This window comes from Capricornis sumatraensis, chromosome 7, assembly GCF_032405125.1.
Source record: "Capricornis sumatraensis isolate serow.1 chromosome 7, serow.2, whole genome shotgun sequence".
Classification (NCBI taxonomy): domain Eukaryota; kingdom Metazoa; phylum Chordata; class Mammalia; order Artiodactyla; family Bovidae; genus Capricornis; species Capricornis sumatraensis.
This window is the reverse complement of record NC_091075.1, coordinates 37489308-37502523: the sequence shown is the minus strand read 5'-3', so window position 1 is coordinate 37502523 and position 13216 is coordinate 37489308. Positions and strand designations below refer to the sequence as shown.

Below are 13216 nucleotides of genomic sequence, written 5' to 3'. Positions count from 1 at the left end.
TGTGATGATTATATTAAGCCCTAAAGTCAGTGACACACATAGGAAGTACGTGCTTTTTCCAATTGTGCTACAGACAGTAAATAATATATAACCCACTGCATAAAAACTGAGGCCTTAAGGCAAATCTGTGTGTGCTCATTCAGGAAACACATATGGCATGAAATAATACAGTGTATGATGAAAGGGCAATTTTCTGCTTTTTTATAAAATGTATATACATGTGAATTGGAGATGATATGCTAATAGGGCTTCTCAGACTTACATCATTCCCTTGTGAGCATGAACAGTTAAATTCTATGTGATTTTCTTAAATTATAAATTCACATTATTCTCAGTTCCCAAAGCTGCAACTGAATTCATTCTTATGAACTGAGTTCCACATACATTCATCATATTTTGTGGGTGTGAAGAACACAAAAGAGAAATAAAATAGTTTCCATCTTTAATCAGGAAGACAAAAAATATATATCCCTTCTTTTTATTTTTGTATTTATTCAATTATTTCTTTATTCAAACAGTGTCTCAGTGTTCTTTGTATTAATGTACACTACAGCTTTAATAGGAATCAAATAATACTTTTGGAATTTTTAAAACATCTCTTAAGTGATACTAGAACTACCAGGTAAAAAGGAATATTTAAAGTGCAACTTACATATACAAATGTTTGGTAAAGTTTTAATAAAGTTTTTTAAATAAAAGAATTACCTCATATTTGAGTTGACAAATTACTAATTTTCCCCTCAGAGAAGAACAATTAGATTGATAAATCACCTAACTCTAGTTCTCATAATTGTGTATTTGCATGCGAAACACAATTGGCATCTCATTTATCTTATTTTTATTCCTCTGAATTCAAGTAAACAAATTTTGTTCTAGATTTGTATTTTGAATGTTTTGAGAACCTACGATCTCTTTCTGTATTGTATCTTGACAAAGTAAAAATCACCAAACACTTCCCTGAAAATTAGAAAACTAAAAGCCTTTATCTGACAGGATAAAGAATCAAATTATTCTTACTTTTTAGGAACATGCAAGTTGATTATCACTGAAGTATGGAATAAGATTACTGTATGTCATAATCAATAAACACATCTTACTCATTTTATTCCTACCATTAAAATTATTAATGTTATTTTCCAGGCTTTTGATTGAATTACAAGGTGAAAATATGGCTCAGATGGTAATACAAGTTTAAAAAAAACCTAAATTTAAAATAATCTGACATATAATAGTATCTGATTAATGAGTGTGTGTGGGCTCAGTCATGTCCAATTCTTTGCAACCCCATGGACTGTGGCCTGCCAGGCTCCACTGTCCATGGAATTTTCCAAGCAAGAAAACTGGGGTGGGTTGCCACTATTAAGAATATGGTGAATTTTGCATGTGAGGGACTGGTAGCAGTAGATGTTAGCCACAGGCACAATGAAAATTAATTCATAAAAGTATGAACACTGTTCTCACACAGCATTCGGCAGAATTTTAATCCATGTGGAAATGGCAACCTACTTCAGTATTCTTGCCTGGAGAATCCCATGGACGGAGGAGCCTGATGGGCTACAGTCCACGGGGTCGCAAAGAGTAGGACATGACTGAATGACTTCACTTTCACTTTCAAGCATTTATGAAGGAATAAACCAAATGCACAAATATGATCTGAAGCTGTTTCGCTGGTGTGCCTTGGAGCAGTTCTATCACTCTCTTCCTATATTTCTCTAACAAACAAAACTATCATCATGATCAGTTCTCTGCAGACTAAAACTGGATCTGTAGTCATGTATATATTGCAGGGTTGTAATGCTTACAAATTATTAACCACTGATGCCAGAACTCAGGTGCAAGTCTTTTTATGTTCCTGTGTCTCAGCAACTAAAATATTGTGGCTCTTATCTCCATGTGCGTGAGGTGATTCCATAGTCTACTGTCAAAAACAAAATTCAAGGATAATATTTATTGAGAGGATAAGTCTCTCTCATTTCAAAGAGAAAGCGTTTTTCCTATGATGGATATATACGTGTTACCAAAACAAGTTCTCAAAGACCAGAGATGCTCCTTTTTCCCAGGGGTTAATAAATCAGTCACCTGCCTGGACTGCACGTTCCTTGGGACCAGAGCCATTCACGTGGTATTCAACTTTGCATTCCCCATAGTGCCCAACTGAGCAACCAGCACAAATACCTATTAAATGACTGAATGCTATTGAATTGTAATGAAAATGTAACCCTAAGTTTATGTCCCTTATAGTCTTATATGTAATTAGAAGGTGCTTTCCTGCTTACAATTTTATAAGATTAAGAGTCATTAGGAAACATGGCTCAGGGAGTAAAGAATCTGCAATGCAAGAGACACAGGTGCAATCCCTGGATCAGGAGATCCCATGAAGAAGGAAACAGCCACCCACTCCAGTACTCTTGCCTGAAAAATCCCATGACAGAGGAGCCACGCAGTTTACAGTCCATGGGGTCACAAAGAGTCTGACACAACTGAACAACTAAGCATAGGAATCATGATTCATCCATCAAGAATCTGGTGAAATATTAGACAGAAATCTCATCATAAGAGATGAGTTTCTAAATGGAGACAGTTTACACAGCATGAGTAGACTTTCATAAAAGTATAGAATATTGACTTTTACATACTACATTGCAAAATATTATTGATTATAGTCATTTTGAAACAAAGCAATTGGGTAAATTAGGTTTCTCCCCTATTTACCACATTATGTTTTAATCAAAGATTACAATGATATTAATAACATACACTGTTTCCACCACAAACAAATCAGGCAGTGCACTGTTCACCAAAGCTTTTAGTTTAGGTTTAAATACAATGAACAATTATGTTGGTTATGCTCAAGCACAAGGCAGGACTCAAACTACCAATTATTTGAGAAAATATATTATTTCAATTATTAAAAAACATTAAAGGAAAATGTTTACTGTAAATTAAAATATTTCACTAATCTTGACATATATTACCACCTTATAAACAATAATAAAGTCATGTATATGATATGTGTATACTTCTTCAAAGAAATCTGAAAGGTCACCTGTGACCTTTGGCTTATTTGTGAAATCAGCCTTAAATGAATTAGCTGATGCCAACATTCATCATCTGATTAATCATTTAATTAAAAGGTCTGTAGTACTCAAGTGTTTCCATACAAATGTGTATCAAGCTAAACATGACAGCTCTGGTAAATCAAGGAAAATAAGGACACTTAAATGTTATAAATCATAATGTCAATCTGACATTTTTCATTTCAGCTTTGTCTTATTCACCTAGTACATACTTGGTGAGCTATTCTCCCACAAATTAAGGCAGGATCACAGAGTATACATGCTTCTACACATTTGACATCAACATTTTCTGGGATACTGTGTATTTATAATCTCAGTTAATTTTTCAAGATGGCACTGTTTAGGAACTTTATTCTGGCCCTGAAGAAAAAAAATTAACAGACGAAATCTGAATATTTCAAGTATCTGAGATTATAAATATTTCAAGTTTATTTCTTGCACAAAATCTATTCATCTCCATGTACATAGGTCAGTGCCTAAACGGGATGTGATAATGAACTTGACTGCTGTACTAATGGCAGAAAGCCAAGAGGAACTAAAGAGCCTCTTAATGAAGGTGAAAGAGGAGAGTGGAAAAGCTGGCTTAAGACTCAACATTCAAAAAACAAAGATCATGGCATCCGGTCCCATCATTTCATGTTAAATAGATGGGGAAAAAATGGAAACAGTGACAGACTTTATTTTCTTGAGCTCCAAAATCACTGCAGACAATGACTGCAGCCATGAAATTAATGCTTGCTCTTTGGAAGAAAAGCTATGACAAACCTAGGCCGCATATTGAAAAGCAGAGACGTCACATTGCCAACAAATATCCATATTGTCAAAGCTATGGCTTTTCCAGTAATCATGTATGGATGTGAGACCTGGCCATAAAAAAGGCTGAGCACCAAAGAACTGATACTTCTCCCAAATTCTGCTCCTGGAGAAGACTCTTGAGAATCCCCTGGACTGCAAGGAGATTAAACCAGTCAATCCTAAAGGAATTAACACTGAATATTCATTGGAAGGACTGATCCTAAAGCTGAAGCTCCAATACTTTGGCCACCTGATGAGAAGAGCCAACTTGTTGGAAAAGGCCTTGATGCTGGGAAAGATTGAGGGCAGAAGGAGAAGGGGACAACAGAGGATGAGATGGTTGGATGGCATCATTGACTCGATGGACATAAGTCTGAGCAAACTCCAGAAGACAGTGAAGGACAGGGGAGCCTGGCGTGCTGCAGTCCATGGGGTCACAAAGAGCTGGACATGACTAAGCGACTGAACAATAAGCTGTACTATTTGTCAAGCAGTGGCCTTAATTAGTTTATTCAGAATTTTCACTTTCTACATGGGCAGACAATTACAAAAATATAAACTTCAGGGACACTGAGGCTCCAACGCTTTTAGGGCATTCCAGATAATATTAAAGAGATGTTTATTTGTTCATTAAGGATTTACTTGCGAAAAAACACATGCAGAGCACTATTGAGCGAATGGAATGGAGCAAACGCTGCAGTGAACAGCTGTATATTGTGAACCTAGATGCACTCACTACGTAATAACACGCCAGTGTCTTTCTTTTATAATACTCTTGGTATAAGAGGATCATCTGTTCTCAATAGAAGTTACCAATTTTACTTGTATAACATCATTGTTTGAACTTAAAACTTGAATACTTCTGCCAATGCATATTTAGACTATTCTTACTGTGCCAATCAAGTGAATGAGCCTCAAGTAATGAATTTTAAGGTTGGCAACTTCTTGGTTGTACACAGGTAAAAATATAGATCAGTAGATGGATTATGCTGATGTATTAAAGAAGCTAATAATATCTGATTTAAAAATTCTTAAAATTCATGACAGCTGATTTATCCTTTAATCTAGTATCTTAGAAATTATTACTAAGGGTGGCTTCATCCATATGATCAAATTCACAAAAACACTTAGGTATCTGTAGTCATACATCTCTGTTAACATCAAAAGGACATGAGGACACCAGAATAAATATCCTCAAAGGCATAACTTTAGAAAATAAAGACAGAAAAATAAAAATGAGCTACTAGAACTGTTGGTTTAGGAAAACAAACAAAATGGAAATAAGAAAGAAAGGAGAAAGGGAAGGAAGGAGGGAGGGAGGGAGGAAGATTTGTCCCTTCATCAGTCAGGGAATGATGGGCCAAGTACCCTCAAAGCGCATGAGGACTGAGCACCAGTGCAGCCAGTCATTTTGCAGGAATCATGACATTCAAGGCAGGCATCAACCACCAAGACAATGGCACAGCTGTTAATCCACTTCAACAAGCAACACCCAGTAGCTCTGCTGGTCACATTCCTCTTCCACCAAGCCTTCTGAACTATATCTCTGAATCGCTTTGATATTACTTCCTGTGTAGTCTTTGAATTAAACCATTTCTTTCTTTTTCCCTCACCAACACCTTGGTATTCACAATCATCTCCTCTTCCCATGTAGCCCACTAACTGGTTCCTGATTTTCAGTATTTCCCTTCTTTAATCTGTTTCCCACTCTACAGGCAGAGATATCTTTTCAACATGCAAACCTATAACCTGAAATCCAGATTAAGTGCTTACACTACTTGACTAGGTCCCTTTGTTTTTAGAACAAAGACCAATATTTTTACCATGGGTAGCTGTGATGTGGGCTGGCTACATCCTTATCTTCTCTGGCTCCAGCTGTCCTTTGATTTGCCATGGTCTCTTCCTACCACATTAGACTTTCTCATGCTGATGCTTTAGCCTGGAATGCTTTTCCTCTAACTCTCACTTCTGATAACTGCTAGTCATTTTTTGGATCTCAGTTCAGACGTCATTTCCCCAAGGGAGCATCTGGCCTTATCCTAATCCACAGTAACTGGGTCAAGCATTCAGTTAGATATTCTTGGCATCAGGCACACCATTGCATTTTTCACTGTTTATAACTATACACTTATTATGGGTAATTAGATGATTATTACTGATCTTTGTCACTAGACTATAAGCACAATGAAGAAAAAACAGTGTATGGTTTTCTCATAATTTTAACCTTAATATCTAGCAAAATTTATGGCACACAGTGAACAAGTATTATTTATTCAATGAATAATGTGTGTCAAAATGAGGTCATTATAAGTGGTTAAAGCTAAAACAAATTGCTTTATTTCCATTCACCAGAATCACTCTGATCAGAGTCTAAAGGATGAAATTACTTCACATTTCATAATGAACAAAATGCAATGATTTTGTTTAAACTCTAGAATTTTTAGCATCCCATAGATGTGGCCAAAATGAAAGTTCATTAGCATCTTTCATTAGTTATTACAGAAACAGAATTCCACTGCTAAATTGGGATTTTAAAATTTTCTATTATAGATCCCTCATTATATAAGAAAGAGTCTTAGGAGATCTTCAAAAGGTCATTCAGCCTGTTGGTGACAGCACAGGGATGAAAATCAGCCATTTAAAATCCCAGTTCAATTTTTTTTTTTTTTTTTTTTGCTACAACTATGCTGTAACTTTTAGGTTTATGACTTCATTTTCATTTTTGGACATTTGTAAGACACAACAAGTACCCATAAGAGAAATACCTCCAAATGGTTAACTTGGTCACATCATTTAGACTTCTGCTTTAAAACATGAAAATAAAGAGCAATATTTTTAAAAGTGTACAAAGCCTAATTTCATAAGAAATGAAACATTTTCATGCCTTATTTTCAGTTTACATTGTACACATTCAATGGGGGTGAGACAAGGACAGTACAAGCTTTCCTGGTTTCTTAATATTCTGAAGCAAATAATTTTTCCAGTTAAATCTGCTTGTCCATAATTCTATTTATGAAAACTCAAAAGGAAGGTAAATTTTGAGGAAGGGGTTGGGGATGTGACAATAGCAGGCGGAAAAGCACTGCTGGAATCCAGTCTATTACAACTGGCTATGTGACCCTGGCCTGAGCACTTCCCCTCTCTAACTTTCCTCATCTGTACAGTCGGGAAATTGGTCTAAATCAGGAGCTCTGTCTGTTGATGGGTTTCCATGATCCCATTAAGCCCTTTGGGGTGTGTATGTACATTTTTCTGGGAAGAGGGTCCATAGTTTCCATTATGTTGGCAAGGATCTGGGAAACAAAACATGTTAGTTGCCTCTGTACTAAAACCTGAGGGTCCTTCCTAGTTTTGAAAATAGAATAAAGCTACACGTAGAATTATAATTTTAGATGGAAATCGGAAATAGTGTAATTATTAGCGTGAGCAATAAGATTATTTGAAGAGCATATTCTGCACAAAGGAATACTATCATCAATCACATACTTAAGTATTAGATGAAGAACTTCACTGGAAGGCCAGTCCAGATTTTCCATGAGTAGAATCAATTGTTGCAGACCAATGTAATAACTACATATAATAAAATCTCAATATGTCACACATTTTCAGTTGTTTTATCACTGTTTTAATGACCCATTCATGTAGGCCTGCTACATAGGATTACAAGGAGTGGAAGGAATCCAGGGAAGTTTGTCAGCAAATAAATACTTTCTTACAGATTTCAGGATACCTATTCCAAAACATTTTGATGATAACTTTTGGATAGTTGAATAGCCATGGTTGCTATAGTACACACATATTTATTAAAGACAGAAATAAAAGTCACTCTACACATCACCTATTTCCTTGTTCTATGTCTTAATGTAATACAAATTGCTTAATTTTCTCCTACATGTACTCTTCTAGACACTTGTGAAATATCAGTGAACAAACTAATATCTTCTATCCTCATAGTGCTTACATTTCAGCAGGGAAGAAATAAAATAAACAATATGCATAAAAATAATTAAGCCAGTTATTATTTCTAAAGGTGATAAATGCTTTGGTCAAAAATTTAAAAAGAGTAGAAAAATTAGGAACACCAGAGGTAAGGAGAATGGTTCCAATTTTAAATAGGTCAGGGTAGGCTTCACTGAGAAGGTGTTATTTAGCAAAGACCTGAGGAGATAAGGGAGTGAGTCAGGGTTACTTACACTGGAGAAGAGCTTTCTAGACAATGGGAAGAGTCAAGGCAAGGGTACACTATATGGATTTAAAGAATAGCCAGGAAGCCTTTGTGGCAGGGAAAAACCAAAAATCATTCTGCTGCCAATGACGTGACCGGCAAGGGCTTAATATCTAAGATACACAAACAGTTCATACAACTCAACGATAACAATAAGAAAGCAAACAACTCAATTTAAAAAATGAGAATACCATAATAGACATTTCTCCAAAGAAGACATACAGATAGCTAGGAGGCACATGAAAAGATGCTCAGCATTGCTAATTATTAGAGAAATCCAAATCAAAACTACAATGAGGTACCACTTCACATCTGTCAGAATGGTCTTTGTTAAAATGTCTATCAATAATAAATGCTGGAGAGAGTGTGGAGAAAAGGGAACTCTCCTACACTATTGGTGGCAATATAAGTTGGGGAAGCCACTATGGAAAACACGATGATGGTTCCTCAGATAACTAAAAATAGATTTACCATATGATCCAGCAATCCCAGTCCTGGGCATATACCCAGACAAAACTATAATTCAAAAGAATCCATATACCCCTATGTTTGTAACAGCACTATTCACAATAGCCAAAATTTGAAAACAACCTAAACGTCCGTTGACGGATGAACAGATAAAGAAGGTGTGACATATATACAATGGAATACTACTCAGCCATAAAAAAGAACAAAATAATGCCATTTGAAGCAACACAGACGCAACCAGAGATTATCATACTAAGCAAAGTCAGAAAGAGTAAAATAAATACCATATGACACCATTTATATGTGAAATCTGAAGTATGATGCAAATGAACCTATCTACAAAACAGAAATAGACTCACAGACATAGGATCAGACTTGTGGTGGCCAAGATGGAGAGGAGAGAGAAAGATGGACTGGGAGTTGGAAGTTGGTAGATGCAAGTCATTACATTTAGAATGGATAACAATAAGGTCCTACTGTGGCACAGGGAACGATATCCAATCACCTGGAATAAACCATAATGGAAAAAATATAAAAAAGAATATATATACGACCATAACCAAGTCACTTTGTTGTACAGCAGAGATTGGCACAACATTATAAATCAACTATACTTCAATTTAAAAAAAAAAGAATCTGCTTATGGTCATGAATTTTGTAAAATGTTCTTCTTCCAGTTGATACCTCATTTTCTGTTGCTTATTTGTTTAAAATGAAAGTCCTAAGTCTTGAATAATTTTCCTAGAGTCTCATATTTGTCAAGAAAGGAAAAGTGAGAATTCTGAGAATTTTAAAATCACCCCAAAACCATGATCATAGTTTAAGCCCCTCCGTTTCCACAAACATATATTTGGCAGTGAATTGTTATATAATAAGCAAATATGCCATTTAATAAGAGATGATGTCACTATAAAGAAATTAAGTAAAAGATTTTCATTTTGAACATTTAAAGATTGGGCACAAAGCCTTTGCTATACTCCAACAAAGAAAAATTCCAAGATTCACAGCCAACATAAAAGCACCCATTCTTTCTGAAATGTCACGGCTCTTTTAGACATTTGTTACACTGTTCATTTCATTAACTTTTTTTTTCCAGGAAATAAAACAATCACATTTATTGTGCGATTTTCACAGTATTTATCTGGGTGAGTTTCTCCAAAAAGAATACATATAAAGGGAGTACTTTTTTTTTTAATGAGGGAAGCTCAGTCAGCTCTCCCGCAAGTAAGCATCTTATTCTTGCCTCTGTGCCTTGCTGAAAACGCAATGGTGATCCACAAGCTTAGAAATGGAACAAGACGTACACAGTCCTACCTTGCCCAGATGATCCTTTTTGCCAAAGCCAGTGGCAGCTGCAATGCTCCCTGCTCCTTCTACTGTCTTCTGTGCCACTGCAGTCACCCCTGTCACCACTGCCTCTCCAACGTTTGTCACTTGCTCTTTGGTCTTCTCAGCCACTGGGATGAATCAAAAACAATGACAGGTTAAGGGATGGTGGACCAACAGCCACTAGGAATAATTTCACTTCCACGAACCATCAACTTCCAAAGACCTATATTCACACACGTAGATAACTGGTGAGTCAGGAGAAGAAAAAGTTACTGGGATTGCTAAGTGAGCCTGGCTTAGCCAAACACAGATTCTTTGCCAAGACAGTCTATGCAATCATGCAGATACTTAAAGGTGTTTCAAGCCTAATGATCACAAATTTAGGGCTATAAGCAATTTCGCTCTGGTTTACATTTTATGAAAGAAAGTTTACAGAAAGCAAGGCTTGCAGGTGTAGTTGTATCAAACTCAGCATGAAATATTTCTTTATTTCAATTTCAATGCCAAGTCTTCGATCTCACTCAGCATGTTTTTTTCATCACACCTTCTGAGTCACAGAGTACATACACGCTCTCACATGGTACCATCAGAAATAAAACAGAGGGAGGGATGACTACGCTGATCCTTTTATGAAGCATCAGGTAGTTGAAACAGAATGAGTTTTAGTGTTAAGATTTATTTTCAGTCATTTTAATGGGAACAAAAGAGCTGGACTTAAAGTATGAAATGAAATGGTTTGTTGAGGACACTTAATTTCTTTTCATTAAAAACAAAATATGGAGATTCGGTAGGCTTTTTTTTTTTAATTTTTATTTTTACTTTATTTTACTTTACAATACTGTATTGGTTTTGCCATACATTGACTTGAATCCACGGTAGGCTTTTAAAAATAAGTTAAATTTTAAGATGATGGTATAAATAGTTTGGGATTAGATTTAGAAAGAGATTCGCTCTCATATCAAAAATTATCTAAGACTATATATAACTGTTGAATTAATCTTTCTATATTAACTCCATACAAATATCAAATAAACAAAGCTGCAATAAAAAAAGTTTGTTTCAATTAATTAAGAATTTTATGAAAAAGCAGTAAAAGATGAGATTCTACACTTTTAACAATTTCAAGGTCAAGGGAAACAAGACAACTCTCCACCCAAACCTTTTTCCAGTAGTCATGTATGGATGTGAGAGCTGGACTATAAAGAATTCATGTTTTTGAACTATGGTATTGGAGAAGACTCTTGAGAGTGCCTTGGACAGCAAGGAGATCAAACCAGTCAATCCTGAAGGAAATCAGTCATGAATATTCATTGGAAGGACTGATGCTGAAGCTCCAATAATTTGGCTATCTGATGCAAACAACTGCCTCATTGGAAAAGACCCTGATGCTGGGAAAAGATCAAACGCATGAGAAGGGGATAACAGAGGATGAGACGGTTGGATGGCATCACCAACTCAGTGGACATGAGTTTGAGCAAGGTCCGGGAGTTGGTGATGGACAGGGAAACCTGGCATACTGAAGTCCATGGGGTTGCAAAGAATCAGACACAAGTGAACAACTAAACTGAACTATAACCTTGTAACACTTACACTCATAAAGCCGGGGTCTTCCATTCTTATCTATATCTAATGTCTGCCTTCTTTTCTGAGGAATTCAATGAGTTGTACTATGTGAGCTGTTAAGTGTTATGTGCTAGTCACCTGATTATTGTACAGATTTCATTTCACCAGTTGGGAGGGGCCAGTCCCTGGCTCAGGAAGATTCCCCTGGAGAAGGAAATGACAACCCATTCCAGTATTCTTGCTTGGAGAATCCCATGGACAGTGGAGCCTGGAGGGCTACTATTCAGAGCACTGCAGAGTCTGACACAACTAAACAGTAATAGTGTGGTCAAAACAATTGGGTTTCAAATACAGTATGTAGGTCATGGAAGTTGAGGAGGTACATAAGGAATAAAGGAAAACAAGTCTCACTCCTCAGTGTAGACAATAGGGGGAAATGAAAGTGGCCCCAAGAGTCTAAAAGCAGGAAGAGTTCACAGCAGGTATTGCTTGATATTTGCATTTTGCTACTTCTGGGGATGTGGTGGATGCCTACCAACTAGTCATGGCTATACTCAATGCAAAGTTCAATTTAAATGCCAGTGAAAAACTGTACTGGAAATCTCATGTTTTAAAACATTTCCAGAATGTTGATGCTTTAAAAATAGTGAATTATGGGCTTCAAGTTCTCATTTTTTTTTCTTTTCTAAGAACACAAGTAGAAAATTTTACTTGAAAATGAACATTTGTTATAAAATCTCAAAGACAAAAATAAAATTTGATCTTTTTAGAGATTCATAATTTTTCTTCTGCCAGCCATGAAAGTTTATTTTTATAATTCTAGATTTATATACATACTTTTTTAATGCACATAAACTGCACAGTAAAATGTACTTTGTAGTTTATTATAATTTATTAGATTTTACCACTGTAGGAATAAGGAAATTATTTACATAAAAAAATGGCAGAATTTACATATAGCAGTGGTGGACCATTTTATTTATTTTCTTAATTTATTTTTATTTTTTGGCTGTGCCATGCAGCATGTGGGATCTTTATCGACCAGGGATCAAACCCAGGTCCCTGCATTGGAAGCATTTAGTTTTGACCACTGTACCACAAGGGAAGTCCTTGATAGACATGTTTTAAGATTTCTGTAGGAACTGATTTATCTAGCAGATAATTTACTGACCTTAAACCCCTTTGTTAAAACCCACCTCGAAAGTTAAATTCCATGTTAATAACCTCTTTTCCCAACAACTGTCCTTCTTCCTCCTCCTGGGTGCTCATAAAATTTTAGGTATATCTTTACTACTGAACTTTTTATTTGCACCATAATTATTGATTTCCCAGTATATCTATCCACCTCCACTAGTATGTTTTGAGTTGATCAAAATCAAGAGATCATATTTTCTTTATTTCATAGGAACACTCATTAAACAATTTTGAGTACATTAAAAGAAATTTTGTGTATATGTGTAATTTATACATTAATTTCAACAATTATTGACTCTAATTAACAATAAAATTCCACAAAGGAAATGTGGCACCAACTTTTAGAACAGACAATAAATCTAACCTATAACATTAAAAAAAATTACAAAATTAAGATCTAGTTTTGAATTAGTATACAAATTACAGATATGAGGACAAGAAGTTTATATTTTAAAGCAGTTTAACAAGGAAATTTAAAATGTAACATGTTGAAAATTAACTGTGTTCATTATTGTATAACAAATTTCTGTGTGTAAGAATCAAAGCCTGCAGAAGATCTCCAACA

General features: G+C 35.5%; 1 protein-coding gene across 1 annotated transcript in view; it reads right to left on the bottom strand.

The window, feature by feature from the left end:
• SNCA (synuclein alpha) overlaps positions 1–13216 on the bottom strand; it is a 152080-nt gene that overhangs the window by 127139 nt on the left and 11725 nt on the right. Inside the window, exon 3 of the mRNA XM_068975562.1 lies at positions 9880–10022. Within this exon, the coding sequence (XP_068831663.1) occupies positions 9880–10022 (143 nt within the window). The remainder of the gene's footprint in view (positions 1–9879; positions 10023–13216) is intronic.